The 24,483-nt window shown below is 48.4% G+C and overlaps 10 protein-coding genes across 10 annotated transcripts; 6 read left to right on the forward strand and 4 right to left on the reverse strand.

Annotated features, from left to right (window-relative positions):
- Positions 1-353: 353 nt before the first annotated feature.
- EV420DRAFT_1269547 (hsp10-like protein) lies at positions 354-785 on the forward strand (the record flags this gene model as incomplete). The annotated part of the gene is made up of 3 exons (XM_060467512.1): positions 354-437; positions 496-690; positions 735-785. Coding segments are annotated over 3 exons (330 nt in total), but the record flags the coding sequence as incomplete, so codon positions are not given.
- A 942-nt stretch (positions 786-1,727) lies between these two features.
- On the reverse strand, positions 1,728-3,052 carry EV420DRAFT_315937 (N2227-like protein-domain-containing protein). The gene is made up of 2 exons (XM_060481683.1): positions 1,875-3,052; positions 1,728-1,818 (listed from the first exon to the last, which is right to left on the reverse strand). Coding segments are annotated over exons 1-2 (1,143 nt in total). The 5' UTR covers positions 3,017-3,052; the 3' UTR covers positions 1,728-1,817.
- A 94-nt stretch (positions 3,053-3,146) lies between these two features.
- On the forward strand, positions 3,147-6,234 carry EV420DRAFT_1269400 (SH3 domain-containing protein; the record flags this gene model as incomplete). The annotated part of the gene is made up of 5 exons (XM_060467502.1): positions 3,147-3,346; positions 3,394-3,468; positions 3,519-4,038; positions 4,094-5,993; positions 6,056-6,234. The coding sequence occupies 5 exons, from the start codon at positions 3,147-3,149 to the stop codon at positions 6,232-6,234; spliced, it is 2,874 nt and encodes a 957-aa protein (XP_060331559.1).
- Positions 6,235-6,996: 762 nt separating this feature from the next.
- On the forward strand, positions 6,997-7,253 carry EV420DRAFT_1642303 (uncharacterized protein; the record flags this gene model as incomplete). Its single annotated transcript, XM_060477337.1, has 2 exons — positions 6,997-7,181; positions 7,235-7,253. The coding sequence occupies 2 exons, from the start codon at positions 6,997-6,999 to the stop codon at positions 7,251-7,253; spliced, it is 204 nt and encodes a 67-aa protein (XP_060331560.1).
- A 582-nt stretch (positions 7,254-7,835) lies between these two features.
- On the reverse strand, positions 7,836-10,576 carry EV420DRAFT_1539644 (uncharacterized protein). The gene is made up of 9 exons (XM_060473052.1): positions 10,088-10,576; positions 9,779-10,034; positions 9,676-9,730; positions 9,544-9,623; positions 9,211-9,494; positions 9,055-9,150; positions 8,989-9,001; positions 8,428-8,939; positions 7,836-8,377 (listed from the first exon to the last, which is right to left on the reverse strand). Exons 1-9 carry the CDS (start codon positions 10,501-10,503, stop codon positions 8,335-8,337), a joined length of 1,755 nt encoding a protein of 584 aa, XP_060331561.1. The 5' UTR covers positions 10,504-10,576; the 3' UTR covers positions 7,836-8,334.
- Positions 10,577-12,203: 1,627 nt separating this feature from the next.
- On the reverse strand, positions 12,204-14,265 carry EV420DRAFT_316173 (uncharacterized protein). The gene is made up of 9 exons (XM_060481684.1): positions 13,729-14,265; positions 13,660-13,672; positions 13,554-13,608; positions 13,307-13,504; positions 13,171-13,253; positions 13,016-13,120; positions 12,906-12,965; positions 12,764-12,851; positions 12,204-12,708 (listed from the first exon to the last, which is right to left on the reverse strand). The coding sequence occupies exons 1-9, from the start codon at positions 13,764-13,766 to the stop codon at positions 12,407-12,409; spliced, it is 942 nt and encodes a 313-aa protein (XP_060331562.1). The 5' UTR covers positions 13,767-14,265; the 3' UTR covers positions 12,204-12,406.
- A 1,532-nt stretch (positions 14,266-15,797) lies between these two features.
- On the forward strand, positions 15,798-16,620 carry EV420DRAFT_1642306 (uncharacterized protein; the record flags this gene model as incomplete). Its single annotated transcript, XM_060477338.1, has 3 exons — positions 15,798-16,077; positions 16,129-16,202; positions 16,339-16,620. 3 exons carry the CDS (start codon positions 15,798-15,800, stop codon positions 16,618-16,620), a joined length of 636 nt encoding a protein of 211 aa, XP_060331563.1.
- Positions 16,621-16,743: 123 nt separating this feature from the next.
- On the forward strand, positions 16,744-18,626 carry EV420DRAFT_1642307 (uncharacterized protein; the record flags this gene model as incomplete). Its single annotated transcript, XM_060477339.1, has 3 exons — positions 16,744-17,234; positions 17,290-18,016; positions 18,075-18,626. The coding sequence occupies 3 exons, from the start codon at positions 16,744-16,746 to the stop codon at positions 18,624-18,626; spliced, it is 1,770 nt and encodes a 589-aa protein (XP_060331564.1).
- A 1,289-nt stretch (positions 18,627-19,915) lies between these two features.
- Positions 19,916-21,112, forward strand: EV420DRAFT_1642308 (Alpha/Beta hydrolase protein; the record flags this gene model as incomplete). Its single annotated transcript, XM_060477340.1, has 7 exons — positions 19,916-20,206; positions 20,258-20,284; positions 20,346-20,493; positions 20,544-20,614; positions 20,675-20,690; positions 20,739-20,885; positions 20,946-21,112. 7 exons carry the CDS (start codon positions 19,916-19,918, stop codon positions 21,110-21,112), a joined length of 867 nt encoding a protein of 288 aa, XP_060331565.1.
- A 1,089-nt stretch (positions 21,113-22,201) lies between these two features.
- On the reverse strand, positions 22,202-24,002 carry EV420DRAFT_316303 (uncharacterized protein). Its single transcript, XM_060481685.1, has 10 exons — positions 23,642-24,002; positions 23,574-23,586; positions 23,470-23,524; positions 23,223-23,420; positions 23,092-23,174; positions 22,937-23,041; positions 22,827-22,886; positions 22,685-22,772; positions 22,324-22,631; positions 22,202-22,275 (listed from the first exon to the last, which is right to left on the reverse strand). Exons 1-9 carry the CDS (start codon positions 23,680-23,682, stop codon positions 22,330-22,332), a joined length of 945 nt encoding a protein of 314 aa, XP_060331566.1. The 5' UTR covers positions 23,683-24,002; the 3' UTR covers positions 22,202-22,275; positions 22,324-22,329.
- Positions 24,003-24,483: the final 481 nt, after the last annotated feature.

The raw sequence follows: 24,483 nt of genomic DNA on the forward strand, positions 1-24,483 counted from the left end.
CTTGCCCGTGTCCCTCCCCTCCGTCGAGTATTATGTTTAGTTCTACTCACGTCATATCACATCGCTATGTAGGTACAGTCTTTTTGGTCTGCTAAGTGTATACACATCATGTCTTTGGCAGTTTTTCTCTCCATTTATTTTATGCAGGCGGTGATGACCATAAATGGAATATTCTCACGGGACCGCTGATTGCATAAGCCTGCTTCAAATTTTCTGCGCCGGGCCGTCGCGAAACTTGAACACGAACTTTTTTCTTCCACCTTCTCGGCTTTTTCGTTTTCCTCCCTACTACAAAGATGTTAAGTACAGATATTGGCGGGAGGTGACGAAGACTGATCCTCCGTTTCCTATAGGCTGCCCAGGCGACTTTCAAATCTATCAAAGCTCTCGTTCCTCTCCTTGACCGAGTGCTAGTGCAGAGGTTCAAGCCGGAGACAGTATGTCGTATACTTTATCTTTTGTTATACAGAGACTGAAGCGCTATGTCTGTGCCAGAAAACTGCTACTGGGATCTTCTTGCCTACGTCGGCGACGACGAATCCCCTGCCAGAGGCCACCGTGATCGCTGTTGGCCCCGGTGCGCCGAATAAGGATGGTCAGATTGTGCCTACACAGGTGAAGGCCGGAGACAGAGTACTTTTGCCTGGATGGGGAGGCAACGCGATCAAGGTTGGCGAAGAGGCGAGTCTTGTTCGATTCAGTTTTGTTGTTGTTCTGAGACCTGGGCTATGTAGGAATATTTCTTGTTCAGGGATTCGGATATCCTTGCTAAAATCCAGGAGTGAAGTGTGTAGGAGGGTATCTATCTTCGTACGAGGTGTATGTGCAAAATCAACGAATGTGTTCTCCCCCACTCAATTTGCTCTGAATGTTCGAGAAGTTTCGTCGGTGACTTTTAAGGAAATGATTGCTGGTCCCCTGGAGCGACTTTTGGGATGCGTAAGATGCCCTGACCTTTGAGTATTTGAATGACCTAAGTGGGAGTACATTGTTTCCAAAGTCATATATAAAATCGGTACTGTAGTCGAAGCTGGGTAAATTAGTATGTATTGTTATATTACTTATACACGAACACCCTCTAAGACGGAATTAGTTAACGCTGCTCATGTCTACGTCGAGACGAAGATGCAGCTGATTCTGTGAAGGCAGAGGGATACCAATGGCATCTGCCTGAGGTTCACACTTTATGGGTGCGGGAATCGGAAGCTGAGCCGGGTTGGCCTGTACTTCCTGCACAATAACGCGTGTTAGATGTCAGCACAAACGTTTGAATAGAACACGAACCTTGCCATCAGCGTCAGCCATCAACGGCGTTGTGACCGCGCACTTGAAGCTGAACGCCGGCGTGGGAGGCAGCGGAAGTGTCTTGTGACTTTGTCCTCCACGGCGATGCCTCCCTACCCGCTTGGAGCCAACTATACGACGGACTTGGCTGTTGACTTCTATCTCATCCTCTGACACGACTTCAAAGACGAGATAGGTATCAAGGTGGGAGGCATTCAAGTTGGCAAAGACGCGTTTGTTAGCTGTTTCGCCGGAAAGCGGATCCGAGAGCGAGGATGACGGGAACTCGGGAATGGGTTGTGCAACGGGAGGTTCGAAGTGGTCTTGATAGTAGGAGAAGTCGGGGGCACCCATTTTTAGGAGGCTGAATGCTGGGGAAATTGGAATGGTGGTGGTTACGGGGAGAGTATAGCGGCACAGCAGATCCTACATATATCCGCGCAGCGGCTGACCCCAATAAAGGCTCAATGTCAGAAAATACTAGTAATCGCCATCATGTGACGGAATACAAAGCTGCGCGTCCTTCAATTTTGTCTAAGTATCAGAAGATCAGAGACAATTGAACAAAGCCAAAGATAGACATGACCAACCATTTCTTTCTGGCGGTCCAGAACTGCGCTTTGTATATCCACTGCATCATGGCATTCTGGTCGCTGGTATATTCGCAGTCAACGGTTTCCGGGTGGTCTCGCGGGAAAGTGAAACCGATCTCTCTGGCCGCGTGCAGTAGCTCCTCTAGACTTAATTCCAACTTGGCGGCGCCACCTGAAGACCATAAGAGGGGCCCTAGGTTGATCCAGACGCCGTCGGGATGCAGCAGCGTATGAATTTGCTCCAAAGTCGCAATAACATTGGAAGACGTGTCGATGAAGAAAAGGGTAATGATATAATCGTATTTCTGGTCCTTTGGCAGCTCAAGAAAGTCATCTTGAAGCAGACGCAGATTTCCATCAAGCCTGGGTAGGACGTCGGGGAACTCGACTGCTCGGAATAGCGAGTCGTTCGACCTTTGGTGCGAAAACCAATGGGCATAGGGATAGACTCTGTGCTGATTGAGCGACGACGTAGCCTGTGGTGAAAGCAAGAACTTGAACGCAAAGCTCATGAAAGACGATATTTCGACGGCAGCCGTGTCAAAGCCCTGTTGCGACACTTCCCAGGCAAGCCGACCCAGTCCCGACCCAGGGATAAGGACTCGACGCCCGGCACGTTCACCTTGTGCGAGGGCACCGAGCACGTCGAGAATAGGCGTGAAAATCTTTTCCCGTTCTGCAGCTCCTTCGGTACTCCAATCCCGCACGAAATGCCGAAGCGATTCGCGTACCCTCGACAAATCTCCCGATCCCACGCTGACGTTGTGCGCTGGCCATTCATCCAAGTCGTACTCGACGGCTGCAAGTCGGGCAATGGCGTCTGTAATTCTGGCGTTCGATTCTATGGTTTTTTCAAAGGTATTCAGCTTGGCTGGGTATCCAATATCATAGCCAATCCGTTTGTGTTTCCTTCCAAGTGTCACGTAGGCCGCACGAGCGCGAGAAAGCTCGTGCACAGAGAGCTGACGGTACCGTTTGAACGAGTGAAATGCATGTTGAGGCGAGAATATGCCAGCCTCCGTACGCGCCGCTGAGAAAAGGAAGAAAACGTCGGACCACGCCAATGTTGGGTATACTCTGAAGACGAGGAAGAGAATGAGCAAAGGAAGGAATACAGCGAGCAAGATGTCGAAGGCCATATATGCGCCTTACCTGTGGCAGTGAACGGACCCAGCCACGGCACGTGGGACAGGCGCCCAAGCAGTTGAACTTTGTTCCGTACCACCATCAGCAGAATTGCATTGACATTCATTCGGTCTGTCGACAACGATGACGGTTAGCAGGCAGCCGTCGACGACGTCGCTGGGCAGATATGTTCGCAGCATGTCGCCCATGCCACAAGGCGAACGGAACTCCGATTTCTGTAATACTTTCTGGGGTGTGGACGATATTGGTGTCGGCGTGCTATTCACGAGGATGCGAGGCGCCATGAGAACAATGGAGGAACTGAGAAACTTTTGGAAAGAACGGTATGTGCTAGCAGAATACTGCTGGTCGTCTGCTGATTGGTAACTAGCGCCACTATCGAGGAAGACTACGCGAGGCGACTGGCCAAGCTGGCCAAGTACCCATTAGGCAGAGACGAAATAGGGTATGTCCTTTGCCCATCGATGCGATTAATCTACCTAATAGTGCCTGCAGCGATATCCGTAACTGCCTGGAAATCGTTGTACTCGAAACCCAAAACCAGTCAAAATTCCATAATAGGCTTGCCTATACCATTTCAAAAGAACTAGAGGCCAAGGCTGCGCAGTTCCATACTGACCAGGGTACACATAAGAAGAACTGGCAGAACCCTATAGAGAAGGCATACAAGGCCAAGCAGGCGCAGGAGGGTTATGTCAACAAGGCTCGCGAAAAGTACGAACAGGATTGCGTCCGAATCAACTCTTTCACCGCCCAGAGCACTCTCGTTCAGGGCAAGGAGCTCGAGAAGATTACACTTAAACTTGAACGAGCTAAACAGACGGTGCAAGCTAATAATCGCGACTACGTCAACTTCTCAAAGGCTTACGCCGATACCGCCGCCAAGTGGGAGCAGGATTGGAAAACCTTCTGCGATTCTTGTCAGGATATGGAAGAGGAGCGACTCGAGTTTATCAAAGATAGTCTATGGGGATTTGCCAATGTTGTCTCCGCTGTCTGCGTATTCGACGATAACGTGCGTCTTCTCCCGCTTTATTTCGCTCCGCTCTCATTTCTCTTTTCACATATAGTCATGTGAGAAATTGCGAGTGGCCTTGGAAGAAGCCGAGGTTGAACGGGATATGGAGAATTTCGTTCGTGATTACGGCACTGGTAGTCAAATACCAGACCCCCCAGCGCTCATCGATTACAATCGTCCCGATACCATCCCCTCGTCTTCGTCTGATCCGACCTTCCATCTTGCTGACTTCGTTCGTGTGGCGCGACCGCACAAGAAACGCAAAGTCAGCGATAAACTCTCCGAAGACGATCCTCCAAAGTCAAAGCGTGATGATTTACAGAGGCAGCCCAGTAGGCGCAGTGTAGCGTCTTCAGTGACTCCTCCACCAGTTGTTGAAGAAGAGCCCAAGGTCAATATGGCTGGTTTGGGTGCTGGAGGCCACCGGCAGGCAAGCGAAGACGTGCCGCCTGTCAACGGCGCTTCGTCGTCTGTGAAAGCTGATGTGGAAAGGAAACCCACAGCAGTATCACGGAAGCCTCCTCAAGATCCTACGGAATCAATTGCCCCCACTCCACAGACATTCATGAAGGTGGGTAATAATGCCTATCCTGTGGATGTCTCTCGGGATCCTCAGGAGCAAAGCGGACCGTCTACATCCATCGTTAATAATCATAGCCCATCAAAAGGCGTTGATACCGAAGATCCATTGGCTAAAACTCTTGCCGAGCTTAACAATGCTGTGTCTACGCAAGGAAGCGCGAGGAGAAACAGTATGTGGAAAACATCGCAGAATGTACAGCAACCCCAACCCCGCGCTGCCGGAGCTCCTCTCAGAAGTTCTGGTGCATCACCGGCATTTGGTGGGCCTTCACGACAAGCAACTCTCGCTTCACCGTCCCGGCCAGGAAGTTCCGCTTCCTCGGCCCCTCGCGATTATCGCAATTCTGCGGAGATGGTTGTGGGCGCTCATCCCACCGCGTCGCGGCCCGTGTCACCTAGTCCCGGTCCTTCTAATCCGCCAACAGCTGCATTCATGAAGCCCAGAAACTCTCTTGATCCTTCTGATTCAGAAGTCATCAAGAACGTGCTCACGGATTATCACCAGTCTCTTCCCGGTGAGCGAAAGTCTACTAGTCGTCGTGGGAGCTATAGCGCGCCTTCACCTTCACCTTCGACCGAGCATCAGCAACAGATCCAGAATCTTGGACGGCCGCCTAGCCAAATGGGCCATGCTGGTGTCGGAGCACACGGATCCCTATCCCGAAGCAACAGTCCTCAACCTCTGTCCCGCGGGCCCAGTCCGGCACCTGGATATATCCCTGCGCCACCACCACCCTCGATCCAGCGTTCGGCGAGTCCCAACAATGTGGGTATAGCCCTAGATCCTTCTGGACGCGTGCTTCACGATGATATGGCTCAAAGATACCCGCACCAGCACCAGCAACACCAGCAGCAACAACGGCCCCAGGTCCCGCAACAACCTCCGCCCCCACCGATTCAGCAACAGCAGCCCTCTTATACTCAGCCAGTTCAGAGACGAAGCAGTTACATGAGCATGGGACCGGCTATACCCCCACCACCTCCTCCGGTGCAGCCAACGTATACCCCTGGACCTCCTACCGGATATACCGCACCTCCTCCGGCTCCGGTCCCGGTCGCAACTTCTTATCACCAGATGCAGTACACCGCACCGCCGCCGCCTGCGCAGTACCAAGCCCCGATGCAGCAGCAAGTATTCCAGCCTCAGCCCCAAGTGTATGGTAACGCAGGACAAAATGGCATGCAGCGCGCTACATCGGCTGCTAGTGCTCCTTATTATACGAACGGGACGACTACCCCTGGACGGCAGATGCATGTGCAAGGTGGACCGGGATATCAACAGCCAGCTTCTGTGTATGGGCGGTCGCCTTCTCCTCAGCCTCCGCCACCTCCTGCGCCTCCACAAGAGGAAACTCCTATTCTGTTCTATGGTGAGAATTTACTTTCATTAGCTGTAGATGATTAATTGATGTGATTGCCTACGCTTTTTCAGTGAAAGCCCTGTATGATTATACCGCTACGATCGACGAGGAATTTGATTTCCAAGCTGGGGATGTCATTGCTGTGACAGCTACGCCGGAGGATGGTTGGTGGAGCGGGCATCTACTGGATGATGCTAGATCGCAACCGGGCAGGCATATCTTCCCGAGTAATTTTGTGTGTTTGTTCTAATGCTGACAAGGAGGTTCTGGGTATCCTCTGGCATCTACTTTCTTTTTGTTTCGTGATATGTTTTCTCATTATATACCGTCAGGACGTTCAATCTTTGTCATTCTTTCTGAGACCTGTTCGTTTCGTCCTTCTACACATTTTGTATATTTCCAAACATGTATTGTTCGTTCGGGGCGGCCAGAACCGGTGGTATAAAATGGAAATGACCTAAGGTCAAGTAAGGCCCGGCCTCGATGTTTCGCCGTACGTTAATTTCCCTTATCACAGCAACTTCTGTTACAGGTATTCGAAGGGCAAATTAGCGTTGTTTCCGGAAGATTTGCATGAAGAGTTAGCACCGGAATCGGATTTATCTACCTCAGTCTTCTTTTCTCCTTGCATACATACTTTTACGCATCTTTCCGAAGTAAGTCCTGAGATGCAGACGGATCATATGTTTCTGTAAGGCACATTTATGGGCGACTTGGCGAGGCCAGGGTCGTGTTGGTTACCATAAAGAGAGGCGAAGGATATAAAAGGGCTTGATCAGAGACTGTCTCATTGCCAATGACCCGCGACAAACAATAACGTTCGACAATCACTGTCGACCGTCCATATAATACTCCGTCTGCACATACAGACCGTCATCAACACCGCCCCCATCGCGACAGTCATCTCGCACGGTTTCCAGTGCTGTATATCAAGCTTCAAGGCCTAGACGTTACTGCGGCCTCGAATTTTTAATCTCATTCTCACCCTCCCTTCATTTCTGTCGCTACCATGATGCGCGCAGCTTTCGATATCTACGAGCACCCAGATCTCACTTCATCGGACGTTTGGTCCAAGACGAACCCCTCAGCTAAGAGGGAAGCACTGTATAAAGTCATTGCAGCGTTGTCGCTGGCGGCTGCAGCGTCGACATATATTGTGTATCGATATACTGGTCTAGGGAGCATTCTACAACAGAGGTGCGTGCTGCTTTGTTACTAGGTCGTCCGTGGATCTGACGAGCTTCCTCCAGCTCAACATGGAATTTTTGAAGCAGTCTCGTGCGCTTTTGTGCAGGGGGACGATGAGGGGGCGGCCCGCATTGACTCGGCTACTGTTGGGCGTCGCATCAGATGCATAACATTATTTAATTGCTCGCTTTTCGACAGGTGCTTGTACACTATATTTGTTCGTTCTCGTTGATTCTTGTTCTTCACTGTATCATGGCTCCCATAGTATCATATCCCCTCTCTGTGCTCTACCGTACCATACCACACCTATGCTTTCAACAAGGCTTTCTTATTTCTCCGAATACATCGGTTCCATCGTTATGTTGTCCCGAGTAACGCGTTGCATTGCATTGAGAGCGGTTATCACATGCGAGTGATATTAAGAGACCGCTCCTGTGATACATTTTCTCGGGAAAACAATAGCACGGGGGAGGGCATGACCGATATCGATCGCAATGTTGACAGAAACAATTGAATCATCCGGGCCGATACTAGCGACGTTAACGATTCTTGGTGACTCATTGAGTATCCTGATTGGCGGCAAGGTGGACAGGAAACGCGACGTACCGCGGCTAATTAATTATCAAGACTACGAACACGCGTTTCAATTAGACCTGTAACCGGTCGTCTTCTATATATAGAAGACGACCGGTTACAGGTCTACGTTTCAATAAGCGCAGGAGTTTAAGCGGACGAAGCTACCATATATGGATATCAAGGCCTGCCATTGCGACGGGCGTGAATTGGCATGAACAACTTGAATCTATTTTTTCATCAAGGATATCAAAAACCCGACAACTAGCGCTCCGGCTGACTCAAGTCGGCGCCACGCTCCAAGATATTTACCGAATTGGCAAAAAACTTGCCCCGCTGACCACCTCGAAATGACCGACCAACATTGGTAGAATGTCAGTCTGTGTTACTTGTCAATACAATATCATTTCGAGTGACATCGAAACGCCCATGAGAAAGTCCGAAAACATACAGGGACGTAATATTTGTTGTACAATATAACAAGATGATTCGCTACTTGTTTTTAGTGTGCAAAAATATATCATGCGAGACTTGTCAGTAGCGTTGAAAACATGAGGGTGTCGCACGTCCAATGCGTGCTCGGCTCAGCTCAATTCCACGATATCTTTCTCTGGTCGGGTACATCCACGAGACTGTCAAAACAGGTTAGCACGCAATCTAGTCGCGGTAAAATGGCACAAACTCAATCTCCACCGCATCTCCCACGCGCTTAGCCCATAGATAGATGAGCTGACCCTGTATGCCCTTAGTCTTGATGACTTGCGTGTAGCGCTTATGTCCTTCAGGGTGGAACGGGATTCGCAGTGGCCATCCTCGCTCGCGTGCCATGGGCGGATCGCCCGGAGATGTCCTCACCATGATACTCCTCCGTCGGTCAAAGCAAAAGATGCTCTGGCCTTTATATTTTCCTCCTTCGTGGCTGTAATCGGGAGGCATTTGCGTCCGCAGGAGGAATCTCTCGTCCCCGTACTCGTTGCGGATGGAATCGCCTACGTCCGTGCCGCCGGAATACTTAATAGCCTCTTGGTCTACGGCAAAGCCAAAATCGAGTGTCAGGTCGACATAAGTACGGGCAGGAATGTAGAGTCTATCCGAGGGGAAACTGGATGGGTCGTCCAAGAGGCGCTTGGACGTTTTGCATACTTCTTTGTGTCGTGGCCAGTCGGCCTTGTTGCACTCCGCATTGCAGTAATACTACGAATAGACGTGAGGATATTTTGGATCGTGAGTTGGAAACGCTTACCACTGATTTGCATCTAAGAGGCTCAGGGGTTAATGAACAGATAATGTGAAGAGCATGAATACTGACGAGTTGCACATGAGTTTATTTGCTATTTTCCCGCAAGCTTGGCAGGTCGTTCCCAGTTGCTGGATAGAAACTCCGGTCTCGATCTCTTCCAGGACCCTTGATAAGATAGTATTAACTCCGGTTCAGACTGACATCACGTTCGCAAGACAAACTCACCTCCATCGCAGTCGAAGACAAGGAACGAAGAAGCTTATTCTAGTCTCTTTAATTGCGGCTTGAGATATGCCGTTCCAGTGCGACTGAAGGTCTTCTGAATAAGCTGGGTCGAGGAGTTCGGAATTGTACGACAGAAGACGGGCAAACATCCGCAAATGGGCCTCTGGAACCTTCTCCCCGCATTGCATATGATACTGGAGTTTTTCGCGTACTTGCTTCGCCGACGCTCGAGGCATGCTCTTCTTGATCTTGGATTCGAGGAAAAGAGTGAACTGGGAACCGCCCTGGTTCTTTGTTAGCCGATGAAGATGTGGTTCGAGGAGGGTCTCTCACCTTTGGGCGTCCTTCCATGTAAGAATACCGTACCAGCACCAGCGGGAATTTGGGCGTTTGCATCATTGGGACTAGGGGACCTAAGCTTTGTTTTAGTTCGTGCGGTATCCTGATACTTGGAAAGAGAATGACCATCCGCGGGATGTCCAAACTTGCTCTCTTGAGCGGTTTTTAGTTGCTTCATGAGCTGCGAGGGATTAAGCCAAGGACAAAACACGTCAAAATTCACAAGTACCTTGTCGGAAGGTTCAGGCCAAGCGCATTGCTTGACGTCCAGGATTTCCATGAGGAGTAAATGATCATTGTCCGTGAAATATGTAACAAAGAGGGTGTCGTTTCCACCTTCTCTTGTAATGTCCAACGCGGCCTTGCTCATTGTCGCCTTTGTACCCATCCACGCGCCGGTGATGTCTGAAGGAGCTGTATAGGCAGCGTTGGACATGTTTTCCATTTGCGTGAAAGCAGAGGTCGCGAAATGACGAAAGACATAGCTGTACAAAGCCGTCATTTCCTCTTTACCAGTAGAACGTTAACATGGACTTACGAGTCCATTCTTTTCGCGTCTTTGAATCCATCCATCTGCATGGCACCAATCATGTTCGACTTGAGTTCAGTCTTTTCTTTCTCCCAGTTTGGCCAGACGGGAAACGTAGTAACGTCAAGTTTGGAAGAGGTCAGGTAAGTTTTCCCGTGAAAGAGATTGTCAATCCTTTGAGAATCCCACAACGCGTAGCGGAGTTTCTCGATGACTTCTTCGTCGGACAAGGCGCGTGCTTCTGGAGGTGATAGGCCGGAGACACCCATACACTTTAGCCAGATGAGCGCCTCCATGCGAGTCACGCTGTTGAAGACGCCGTTGTCCTTGTTGGGATCAGCAATACGTAGCTTTCGCGCGACTTCGGCAATCTCGTCGTCGGAGAGATATTTTCTGTTCGCTGAGGACTGAGAAAAATCGGCCATGATAATGTGAAAGAAAGACGAAAGGGGATGTTGCCAGCGACAACCCAGTTAGGAAGTCTGCCGGCAGCCGCCGATAGTGGCGGTGCAACAGTTCCGGAGTCCTGGCGTTCATGTCCAAATTGAGACTTGCTTTCACTTGTTCACTTGGCTTGCCGACTACATTCGTCACCTCGATGCCTGATATCAGTCTGTGTGATCTCTTTGATTGCAGAATTTTTTATTCCACAATTTCAGTACCACATTTGACCTGATGGATGCCGAAGGTACACATACCTCACGAAGCAATAAAATCCTGTTCAGGATACAGTCATCTACGTCTACCATGCCTATGCAGCGTCCGTCAACATTCAGGCAGTCAGCCAAATGACTCTTCATCACCTTTGGAGTCGTCTCTCTCGTTGTTCTCCTGCCGCTCGATACATTCTACCCAAATCGCGACCCAGAGCGTCTTGGTCTCTCGAAGAATGCATCGACGTCCAGATAGTTCACTATATGATGTCCATCGTTCCTCTTAGTGGCATTCCGGCCCAATCGACGGACAAGATCTGCCAAGCGAGCGAAGAGGAACTGCAAACGACTTCCTCCATTTGGCTTGAACCTGCAGGCGACACTTAGATCGAGGGTGTGGCCAAGGATGAGAAGGTCGGAACGATACGGGCTCCTGGGTACGTTTGCGGATACATGGCGGGGGATATATGATGGGCAACGGATCAGAGTATTTTGGAGAATGTGGTACGTGAACTTGCCGTATATGTTTAGACTACGATACTTAATTACGTCTAAGCATTGCGAAGAATATCCAAAAACACAGTCAACACGTCCTCTGTGTGTTGTTCCTATTTTGTTTACGCGGATGAACTCCGACGGCACAACCAATCAACCGTCGATTATCGCCTAGTGCATGAATCTTGTCATCTTGCCACAATTTCTAGACGCAATCTCTGCCTAGTCTCACCTGGTTAATGTTTGAAAATTTGATCCATCGAAAATTGTCATATTCGGTGCATGTGCCGGAGGTAGCATATACTTTTCTGGCTTACTATCTCGCGCCTGATCAGTTTTCAAGAACGTCCTGTTATGTTACTCGCCAGATATCTCTGCGGAGAAAAAGTCCTACCCATGCCAGGTGCCTTGACGGCTTTTTCGCTTAGAAGTCTACTTGGTGCTGATCATTCCTTAGTCACTGCCTTTACAAGTTGATGGCAAATGTAAGGATTGTAAGTTAATTGATGAATTCTTTGTCCAATCCGGCCATTCCGAAGATACACTGACCCTTGTATCTCGGAGTACGTTTGAGTCTTGAACATTTAGTGAGGAGACTGATAGTCTGTGCTCACTGCAAACTCGCAGATCGGCCTTAAGCGATGATGTACCCCGTATTTGCTCTCCCTACCAGGATGGGTCCTGCATGCCTGCATTGCAGGCGCGCTTTTCCGCAGGCTGTTTGGCGCCCTGTACCTTTTTAATCTGTGCTAACTTTATCTTGGCCTCTATATCTTCCGTTTTGTTGCCGTTCTGTTGGTTCCTCCGCGGAATATATTTGCTCATTCTTGGTCGATTTCGGTCCCTGAGCTCATCTATTTTTACTGCCAGCGGATTCCTTGGACATCGGTGGAGTTTGCATGGGTGACGATAAGCCCCAGCCGATCAGAAACCAATTCTCTAAATTTCCAAATGTCCATACAAACCAAGCAGGACAGATCTCAGCAAGTAGGTTCGTATGGTACTGGTATTCATTACAACGTACAACGAACAGGATGAATAAACTAGGGCGGATTCCAGGATAGTGTTGGCTCGAAGGATATACTCTGACTGTTACGTGATGTGTGCTTTGGTCCTGTGATTTGTCCTTGGAGGAAATCGGCTTAAATAAAGCGCATGAATCACGATGACTGATATTCATTCAACCCATTTCACGGTCATTGTTGGACACCTCCTTAGATATCGCGACAACTGATGCCTGTCCTTCCATTCGTGGTATGTCTTGTGTTGATTGGGAAGTGGTATTCCTTAAGAGAGTTGTCGGGATGCTCATATCAGTTGAAGACGTATAAGTATCCCGTCCGCCCATAATTCGCATTCGCGAATTCAGCACCATGTAAACGGTGTTAGCATACAGCTTGGGTATGAGCAGGGCGGGTGTGGTGTAGAACGTCTGATGAGGGAACACGAAAAAGAGTGTCACAGTGACAAGAGCGACAGCGGCTGAACGTATGTGATGTTAATTTTGTGACGATGGCAGATGGTGGAGTAAAAATACCTGTCACAGATCCCGTCTCAATAGTGAGACGAATTAGCTTTGTGAGCAGGATTTGTGTGCGACGGAAATTGGTGCTGCTACGCATGAGCTACGAAACAGTATTAACATCAACGAAGATAACTGGAAGAGAGAAAGAGATCACGTAGTAAGTCATGGAGATAGCGATGACCATATCACACAGGGCAGATGCACTGCACCAAATCTACGCATGGATCAGCGTGATGAATATGGGACGACTAGCCAGTTACTTACCCCAGCCGCGATGTAAATTTTCCTTTTATTGAGTTCAATAATGTTACCTGCTTCGAAAGAGTAGACGCCTGTAATTATGGCTGCTACAGTGCTGGTCAAGGATAGCTGTAGACAGATGAGCCATATTATTACGGAGAAAGAGTACCGCGACGAACACAGATGACAAACATAGGGACAATTTGAGACTTTGACAATATGAAGATTCGGTACGCATAGAAAACCTGGCTCACGCAAGCAACTGCCAGTGTACCCTGGTAAGTAACAGAAAACGAGTAGGCGATACTGCCATACCAGCACCACTCATGATAGGGACAGCGAACCAATTAAAATGCATGTCAGTGAGGGCTATGAGATCCCCAAAGCCGTAACCGAACACTGCGAATGCGTCGTAGGTGACGAACATTGTCTGAACAAACTCGAAAACATAGATGCCATAGACGAGGTATTTTGTGAAATTTCTGTCATTTGGAAATGCCAGATAGTACAGATCTAATGAGAATGAATTAGAAACAATATTATTGGAAAATGAGCAACGCACAAAGCTGCACAGAAAGAGTCCCGAAGAGTCCCCAGTGCAAGAGAGAGGCGACGATCTGAATTGTAATGTGAGGGATTGAATGGCCTAAGCAAAACCAACAACGCACCATAGGTCCAGTCCTGAAACAAGATACAGTTCAGTACATACAACTTTCGATTCCACAACGATTACTTACAGTCTTTCTATGGGGTAACCTACGGGGACGGGCAACATCTTGCGTCTGGAGCTGTTGTACCAGTCCTGAAGGGAAACGACCTGCACATATATACTAAAAAAAACAGCTATGTGAGAGGAAGAAGGCACTGGAATGCTTCAGGCCGGTCAGCACGGCACTACGCAGCTGAGCTAAACGACGGTATCAACCATGCTCATTCGTGGCAGCATATTGATTCCATCAAATTAATTGTAATCCCGGATCACAGTTCAGAGGAACTCTACATGTTAAAGCCGAAGTTATACACTGGCAGTCGGTTGGCCGAGCTGAAGTTCTGTTAAAAAATTTTAGACCCACTTCGGTATGCCTTGAGAAGACTCGATGGAGGCATTCGCCTGTTTAATTGAGTCCTTCAACTTGAAAAGTAGCGGCACCGCAAAAATGGATATTGCTTGCAGTGGAATGAGTGTCCCCATCATTGCGTCGTGGCGGTGGTAGGAGTCTGCTTGAGCCGGTGATTATCGAGTAATGAACTCCTGAACTCTCGGAGAGTGTGCGATTACCAGTGCCGTGTATTCTGCCTTACTTGCAATTAGTGTATTAGTCTCAAGGCTTAGGCGAGGCCTGAAAAATAAATTCGATTCGATATCCCTTTGCGTGCTGATAACAAGTTGATGTTGGAACGAAAGAAGGGACAGGAACTGCTTCTTACCGTCACATCGTAAATCTTCATGATCTTCCACGGTGTCCGGTGATTTCATTGATTCAAAGGAGTCCCGCAGCTCGGAATGCCGAATCGATGTGGACAACGGAAGAAAATCTCCATATCCATCTCTGTTTCATGTCCTCCAAGTATCCCCAGATAATCGTACTCAATGGGGAGAGTTAAGGAGATGTAGAACTGGACCAGAGCTTGAGCGCTCTTGCTGGGATCAGCCAATCAGTAGACTCGGATCTTACTCTCACCGGGCTCCCTAGACTCACCGTGACAGATTGTATCACTTCGACGATCATTGACTTCGATATCAGTGATATGTCTTGCCATTCAATGCTACAGAGCCTTCGCAGTATGGAACTCGAGGACGAAAGCAGCATGAGCCTGTATGACCAATATGTTACCACAATGACAAACCGTATCGTTTCGGGGTGGGACACTGGTGTTTCAGACGACATAAACATTGTATTGCCAGCTGACATAGTTGTGAATGCTGTAAAAAATACCATGTCAAGGGCAGATGCGTGAGCGTATTGCTTCAACAACGTACAGTGAAGCATCGTGACTCTTGGCTCCACCGAACTTAATCCAATGCACAGACCTGCTTGGTGGTACTCCTCATCTCTTGAGGTCAACAGCAAAGTCTTGCGCATGCTCGACTTCGAAGTGGTGAAGTCGTTCGACGAGGACGATGCGGCTAGGTAGAGGATCTCAGGGTGCATGGCTTCTGGGTGGTTCACGAGGTCGGTCAAGGTATCAGTGACGATCCTTTGATTATCGCTTTCACTGCCAACAAACAGAGAAAGCAGGATTGAGCGTCGTATCAGGAGATCGCGTCCCAGTCTGCCTCAGAAACTATCTCTATGAGTTGAGAGACTCGTATTGGCATGCATCGATGTGGTTCGTAGATCCTCCGACTGCTGACGCAGATATTAAGAATGTGTGAGGGAGATGAAGAAAGTCCCTCGCCGAGCCATTTGCCTCACTTTGCTGACCTTTATATTGAGCAACACAAGCATGTGCAGACCGAGATCCGCGTTCTCCTTGATCCTATCATAAAAATTGTTGGATTTCCACGTCTCGGTGAAGAAAACTAAGGAGACTGTCTAGAAAAGAAAGAGGATGGGTGGACGAACGTGACCGCGTCGCGAGAGACACAGCCTTCCTGGCCGGCAGGCATTCCTCTCTCTTTAAGTAACCACCATGTTATCCAGCCGGCGCTCCGTGCACAAAGGAGGGACCACAGCTTACAGCGCTTGTATTCAGTCTCAGCCGCGGCGCTAAACAGGAAAGAGGTGCTCGGATCAGGGTCGACCTCCAGGGTTTTCTCATCTCCATCTGTAACATCGTGTCAGCGGGCAGCCATCCACCGGCCATGTCTGACCAGCACCGAGTCGACGAAAGATCCAGCAGACGCTCTTCTGAAGGCATCTCCGATGTACAGGACCGCCCAGAAGGGTCGCCTCAGAATAATGGCTCGAAATTGTGCCAAAACAACGAAAAGAAGCCAGAGAAAATGGAGACTGGCAAGGAACACGTCAATTCAGATAGTATTGGGGTCGAACCATCTTCGAGCTCGGGAATACAGGAAGAAGCTGGCGTCGAGGGTGACAGAGGTGCGAAGAAGTCCAGACCAGATGCTGGTTTAAAGGCAGGTGCTTCGGTTCCCTGCTATTATAATTATGCCTAATGAAGGCTATCTTTAGGCAATGACCCGTTCAAATACGAGGACAAGCACCCCGAAGATAATATCTACGAAGAGACAGCCCCGAATGCGAGAGTATGGAGAACGTGGACGAGAGTACGAATTACGACGCCAGGATGGTCGGGGAATCGAGGGATAGTGTCGATGTGCTTCTTGTTTTCGTGAGTAGCTGCCCTAATTTTTTTTTTCTTCGTCGCTGAAGACGTTTCAGGCTGGTCTTTTCTCAGCAGTGGTGACAACCTTCGTATCGCAAACATCACAGAGCCTACAGGCGGACTATACTCAGGTATCGGCATCCCTGCTCTTCGAAATGGTCCTCATTCAGCGCGCCCTTGCGAATGGTTCTTCTCTCGACAACGTTCCAGTGTCTTCTCTCAATCCATACACCGCGTTCACTCCTGCAACTACGGACGTCTGGGTGAACGGGCTATGGTTCACGAGCCTCTCCCTTAGTCTAGCAACTGCCCTAGTCGCCGTGCTCGTGAAACAGTAGCTCCATCATTACCTCGCGCTTCCTTCAGGGACGCCTCGGGAACGAAGTCATGTTCGGCAATATCGATATGGAGGATTCCAGAGGTGGCATGTTCTCGTTATCATTGGTCTTCTTCCCGTCCTCATGCACCTCGCACTTGGGATCTTTTTTGTCGGATTGGTCATATTTCTTGTACCGCTCCGATCTGGCCTTTCCTGGGTCATCGGCATAGGCACCGTCGCTGCATACGCGACGTATTTGATAACCATCTTCCTACCAATTCTATACCCACAATGCCCCTACCGCATACCGCTGTCGGATCTCGTATACTTTCCCTATCGCTATATTACCCAGGACCTATTCCCTAAACACATCCGTCCGCTCTTCGTGGAAGAGAAGGATGATGAATCTGTTTTCTACGAGCTTGAAGGGAAGGGCATAAGTTCGTTGGATGATCTGGAAAGAGGAGTGGTGCAAGAACGGTCGGGAATCTTGTCGGCGGAAGCGTTACATTGGTTATTCTCTTCCTCGTCAAATCCTACGGTACACAGTATCGTGGTACAGTCTATCGGCGGCTTGCCACTGTCGGCGAAGGATACAGTGAAGAAAGTATTTGGGGGACGCGACAGACATGTGTATCGCTCAGAGTGACCTACTGTGGGATTCCATGCAATGTGATTCCATGCAAAGTCAACCAAAGCCAAGACCAGGAATGGAACCTAAAGTCGAACGCTTACTTCGTTTCGAGTTGTTCATCCCAAACTGGCTTCACATGGGACGTAACCGACTTTACGTCGATATTGCCGACGGCGACTTGGAACTCGCTGCCGCCGTTCAATCAAACGATGCTGTCCAGAAGAGTCAATACAAACCATTCAATACACCTACTCCCGCCGCGTTTTTTGAGCAAGTGACGTGTTCTAGTCAAATGAACCTGCCTCCAGTTGTTTGGCTTAAACTCATGCAAATGGCCAAAGATGATGGCGCATTCGCTCCGATCGACGTCGACTCACTAGATTCCTTTCCTATGGATCTGTGCAGTCGCGTCGTTCCTTGCATAATGAACACGTTCAAAGACGCATCGCCATGCTTTTACTTCGAAAATGCAGCTCCAGACTACTTTAACGACGAATCGACAGCCAACTTGCTGAACATGATTTCGGCGTTTGATATATTGACTGATAAAATATCTTTTCCTTCGACCTTTAAGCTCATGCTAGCTTTCGTTCGATATCTACTTCATCGTGTCTCCCTATCTTCTTTCGATGTCGACATCCAACGTGCCATATCAGCTACCCACTTCGTCCTCCACAACTACGTGTCCAAGAATCTTCCTGACGAACAGATCGCCGCTCTTGCAAATCTCGTGGAAGATGTCGTTCATAGCCCCGTCTTCAAGCCCGGGTCTGAATGGACGGTCGCCCAAATGTCTTTGTTGGACGTGTATTCAAGGATGGTCAGTGTCTGGACACCAGGTCGATCCGCAAGACAATTTTTGGCCCGCTTTACAACCACTGGTCGAAACCATGATCAATCAATACGACGCACTGTACGATGCTGATCACCTTAGGCGTGCGCCCTTCGACACTATGTGTAAAATTTTAGGATTTGGCCTCAGGCATGGTGTGGAAACTGTGTACGACATTTTCCTCGATATGCGATGTCTGGATGTCTTCGGAAGCCACTCCCTTCGTCCTTTGCTGGTCACTGTTATTAACGGATACATTGCTGGACTTGCGGCATTGGATACACCGATCGATGTCCAGCGACATTTGGACTACCTTCACAAGCCCGAGAATCTCTTCTTGGTGTGTTGCATTCTAATCACCAACGGGTGGAACGCATGCGGTGAATTACCCGATAACGTATTTTCACCACCACTCCGACTATCAGAAGATATCTGTACGGACATAGGGGCACTAGCAAGTCTCCGACCGTCAGATCCTTCTTGGGATCAATGCCGTCGAAAATTGCGCGATTTACTGCAGGATGACGGAGGCGAGTTTTTCGTCAAGCAACAGAAGTAGACGACGCATGGGTTTGAACCCCTCAAGCTCAAGCCTGAGGCAATCGACGAAGCGAAGAATAATGTTCGTTTGGCCCTGGGCGAGCTTGATAAAATCTTTTCTGGTTCAGTGAATACGTACTCGGTGAGTAGTCTGGCTAATTTTTTTTTTGTTGAGAATATAATACAACTGTTGGTCTAGACGCACCCACATGAATCGATGGCGTGGCCCGTCTTGATTCGTATATGTCGATATCTGCGGTATCCTCGACATCGGGAAAAGGATGGAATGCAAGTGTAAGTATGAAACCTGCGTATGACAAGAGACTATCCATGCCATCGCGCTAAGGAGCTAGATCGGCCAAGACCCTGAAGCTCTCTCGACCTTAATTAGGAGTGCACCACAATAGTTTGATTCCTAGGAGAGCCGTTTTGAATAGCTTCTCCAGATCGATTGAGTAGAATCAGCGCAATTGTATATTTGAGATAAAGATAGCATACGCATAGTTTTCGATGTTAATTGGGTCTGGATGTTTTCAAGCGCATTCCCACATGTTAAAGTACCTTCGGGCATAGATAGCACCCGTAAGCTTGCGTATTTCGCTAATATCGAAACGTGACTGGTCACTCAAAAGCCACTGTGTAAAGTCTTCGAGGAGGGCAGGGGTTAGATTCATGCGAAGAGAGGTAAGGCGAAGGCGCCTTCTATTGACCTACTTGGCTATGTCGTATTGTTTCAATAATAATGGCCGAGATATTGGTCTCACGAACAGCGACAAGGTCTGAGAGAAGACATATGAAATCGGAATAGTTTCCTCGTTTGAATAGAACTAGTTGGTGAGGGCATGACCTCTTTTTTATCGCAGAACCCAAGGCCGATGATTTAGAACATGGTGGTGGCAAGGATCAACTTCGGCAATCTCCGTGAGCCTCCGCTCTTCATTGTACTATCTGCATTTAAGGACGGTTTGTTACACATCTCACAACGACCTACACCAAGCTTACACCGCCCCAGTTTCGGGGTCCTGGCGTTCATGTCCATATTGAGACTTCCCTTCTCTTGGCTGCCAGTCGCACTCATCGCTGTCGTGCTCACCCGCCCTACCCCAATGTCTGCCCCAATGTACCTCTTTCTTTCTTTGCCTTGCCTTCACAATATCCATCAACATTCAGACATCCAGTCAAAGGACTATTCATCCCTTTCAAGTCTCTCTGGCCATTCTCCTGCCATCCTGGGCTACTCGCTACGTCTTACCAAAATCGCGCTGGTCCCTCAAAGAACGTATCGGTGCTTGGATGGTTCACTGAATGATGCCTATCATTCCTCTTTGCGATATTCCTGCCCAATCGATGGACAAGACGCGCCAAGTGAACGAAGCGGAGCTGAAAACGACTTCCTTCGTTTGGATTGAACCTGCCGACAACAGTTTGATCAAGGGCGTAGCTAAGGATGAGAAAGTCGGAAAGATTAAGATTCCCGGATACGTTTGGTCGAAAGGGAGCCCCTTGAAGCATGGAGGACATGTTAGTGGCCTGGTCGGCTTGTGGATACACGGTGGAGGATATATAACGGGCGATGGATCAGAGTATTTGGAGAATGTGGTACGTGAACTTGCCGCATGTGTCTAGAATATGATACTAAATTGCATCTAGGCATCACAAAGAATACCCAAGAACACAGTCAAGTCAAGCACGTCCTCTGCGTTGTTCCCATTTTGTTTCCGTGGACGAATTCCGACAGTACAACCAATCAGCGGTCGATTACCGCCTAGTGCATGGATCCTGTCACCCTGCACAATTGCTGGATGCGATATCTGCCTATTCCTACCTGGTCAATGTTTGCAATATTGACCCATCGAAAATTATCGTATTCGGTGCATGTGCCGGAGGTGGGATAGACTTTTCTGGCTTACTATTTCGCGTCTAATCAGTTTTCAAGGTCATCTTGTTATCTTACTAGCCAGATATACCTACGAAGAGAAAGTCCTACCCATGCCGGCTGCCCTGATGGTTTTTTTCGGTGCGCAGGTTCCTGCATTTTTCTCGCAACGCGCTCTAATTTTTATCTAGCCTTGGCTGGATATGGGTATGTTGCATCCCAATTTCAACGCTCATGGACTAAACCTTCTTCTAGTCACCGATTACGAGCGCGAAGTCGAACACAAGACTGTTATCCGACCCAATGAAGACATAGACCTCCTTTCAACGGCAGCGATTGCGAATTTACGATTCCTTGGACACCATCCAACTAGCCTGCTTTGGTCATCGTATCTCACCTCTAGTAAATGCGTTTTATTTGCGGCGCCTTATCCAACATCTAAACTCATCTTGTTCTAGATAGGGCTTCAAAAGAATCTTATACTGGCTATCCCAAATTTTTCATTTCGGTGTACAGAAGGATGCTGTAACGATTTCTTCGGAATGGCACTATCGTCTGAGGTGGCTCGAACTCAGGTTTTGGAGAAAGCGTGGCTCGATGAGCACGCTGCTACCGCTGAGAACATGTGAGGGTTCCATTGCCTTCACACACGTTGTATGCTCATATGTCAACTCGTGCAGAATATCATGACGGAGTTACTTCCATAGTTTCAAGAATACGTACATTCTGTCGTACAAATTCAACAGTCCGGTTACTACAACTGTCGTCGTCCTTATTAAAAACAGTGCCGCGACGGCCCACCACCATGTGGATAATTAGGGTGCGAGCACGAAGGAAGACGTTGGTATGCGTCGTTTCACCATGCTATACAGTCTGAATTTGCTACACCACGAGGACAAAAATATGCTACCCACTCAAATGGATGCACAAAGATGGGATACCTGGAGACCCGGAGAAATGGGCTCTCCTGGCTAAGGACGTGATCATCGGATGTTAGGCACATCAACCGTGGGTAGACTGGTGACCATCTTTCTGACCAACCAGTCGTTGCAAGCAGAAGGTAAGGTTCTTTCTGACTTGAGATGTCAAGTCGTGAGAGAGACGGTTATGAGTTTATTTGGTGCTCACCGTTCCTCAATCACTATTGTTCCCCCCTCTTTCTACGACTTGATGGCAGATGAAAGAATTGCAAGTTCTTTGATGAATTTTTTATACAATCTGACCGCATTCCGAAGATACACTGGTCCTTGTTCATTTGGGTACGTTTGAGTCTACTGTGATAGTCTACGCTCATTGCAAACTTGCAGACCTGCCATAAGAAATATTGTACATCGTATTTGCTCTTCCTTCCAGTATGGGCCCTGCATACCTGCGTTGTAGATGCGCTTTGTGCTAGCTGTTTGGTGCGCCATCTGGCTAATTTTGTCTTGGCCTCTATATCTTCCGTTCTCTTGCCGTTCTATCGGTTCTTCCGCGGAATATTATTGCTCATTCCTGGTTGAGTTGGGTCCCTGAGGTCATCTATGTTTACCGCCAGAAGATTCATTTAATATCGGTAGAATTTGTATGTGAAGATGGGGGACGATAAGCTCAAGTCGACCAGATATCAATCCTCCAAATATCCGCATACTAAGTCGAGCAGGACAGACCTCAGTCACGTAGGTTCATATGGTATTGATGTTCATTACAACAGACAAGATAAATAAACTAAAGCAGATTCCAGCATGGTTTTTACTCAAACGATGTACTCTGATTGTTACGTGTGGCCGATGCTTTGATCCTGTGGTTTGCCCTTGGGGGGAATCAGCTTGAATAAAGCGCATGAATCACGATGACTGACATACATTTAACCCATTTCACAACCATTGCTGGATACCTCCTTAGATATCGCGACAACTGATGCCTGTCCTTCCGTCTGCGGTGTGTCTTGTGTTGACTGGGAACTGGTATCCCGTAAGATAGTTGTCGGGATGCTCATATCAGTTGAAGACGTATAAGTATCCCGTCCACCCATAATCCTCATTCGCAAATTCAGCACCATGAAGACGGTGTTAGCATACAGCTTGGGTATGAGCAGGGCGGGTGTGGTGTAGAACGTCTGATGAGGGAACACAAAAAAGAGGGTCACGGCGACCAGAGCGACAGCAGCTGAATGTACACGGTATTAATTTTGTGGCGACGGCACATGGTAGATTAAGTACCTGTCACGGATCCCGTCTCAATAGTGAGACGAATTAGCTTTGTGAGCAAGATTTGTGTGCGACGGAAATCGGTACTGCTACGCATGAGCTACGAAACAGTATCAACATCAACGAAGATAACTAGAAGAGAGAAAGAGGTCACGTAGTACGCCATACAGATAGCGATGACGATATCACATAGGGCAGATGCACTGCACCAAATCTACGCATGGATCAGCATGATGAATATGGGACGGCTAGCCAGTTACTTACCCCGGCCGCAATGTCAAACTTCCTCTTATTAAGTTCAATAATGTTACCTGCTTCGAAAGAGTAGGCGCCTGTGATTATAGCTGCCACAGAGCTGGTCAAGGATAGCTGTAGACAGATGAGCCACACTGTCACAGGGAAAGAGCACCGCGACGAACACAGATGACAAATATAGGGACAATTTGAGACTTTGACAATATGAAGATTCGGTACGCATAGAAAACCTGGCCGACACAAGCAACTGTACCTTGGTAAGTAATAGAGAACGAGTAGAAGGTACTGGACGTACCAACACCGCTCATGATAGGGACAGCGAACCAATTAAAATGCACGTCAGTGAGGGCTACGATATCCCCAAAGCCGTAACCGAACTCTGCAAAGGCGTCGTGGGTGACGAACATCGTCTGAACAAACTCGACAATGTAGATGCCATAGACGAGATATTTCGTGAAATTTCTGTCATTTGGAAATGCCAGATAGTACAGATCTAGTGAGAATGGATTAGAAACAATATTATCGGAAAATGAGTGACGCGCAAAGCTGCACAGAAAGAGTCCCAAAGAGTCCCCAATGCAAGAGGGCGGCGACGATCTGAATTGTCATGTGAGCAATTGAATGGCTGAAACACAAAAAAACCAACCATAGGACCAGTCCTGCGATAAGATGATTCAGTACATGCCACTTCTCGATTCCACAACGATAACTTACAATTTTTCTATGGGATAGCCTGGGGGGACGGGCAACATCATGTTGCGTCTGGGGTTGTTTTACCAGCCCTGAAGGGAAACAGCCCGTACATATATACTAAACAGCCAGGCGAGAGAAAGAAGGACCCGAATGCCTAAGGCTAGTTAGCATTGCACTACGGCAACTGAGCTAAACGACGGTATCAACCACGTTCATCCATGGTCAGCGCATTGATCCATCAAATTAACTTTTATGATAATCTTGTGCCATGGTTCAGAAGAACTCTTCGTATGAGGTGAAAGCAGAAGATTTACGGGCGTATTGATATCAAGTTGAAGTTGAAACTACCTCCGGAATAAACTGTAAGCAGGAATATGGAGCACTTCTTACTCCTGGCAGGTGACTGATTCGTGCCGGTCAAAGTGCGATAGAAACGATGGGAACATAGATGAAATTTCGACAGTCTTTTGACCACAGCAAAATAAGTCGGCTTTACCCTTGGAGGGAATCCCGACGTATTTTGATTTGGTCAAAGCCTGGGTCAAGGTGTCATATATTATCCACTCCTTTTCGCCGCTTTTTGCCTGACCAAACATAGCTGCTCACCAGGAGTACTGGATTCTCCCGTCACGTTGTAAATCTTCCTGATCATCCATGGCGTCTGACGGTTTTGTTGATTTCAAAGAAGTCCCGTAACTCGGAATGCGGATGGCAATCTGTGTATCCATCTCTGCTTCATGCCTTTCAGACGATCGTACTCGGGGAGAGTCAAGGAGACGTACAACTGGGCCACAGCTTGAGGGCTTATCGCATAGGAGGAGAAAACGATATGCCATGTACCGAAATACTTATATATCCAGATC

Source organism: Desarmillaria tabescens (genome assembly GCF_030435595.1).
Source record: "Desarmillaria tabescens strain CCBAS 213 chromosome Unknown EV420scaffold_15, whole genome shotgun sequence".
Lineage (NCBI taxonomy): Eukaryota > Fungi > Basidiomycota > Agaricomycetes > Agaricales > Physalacriaceae > Desarmillaria > Desarmillaria tabescens.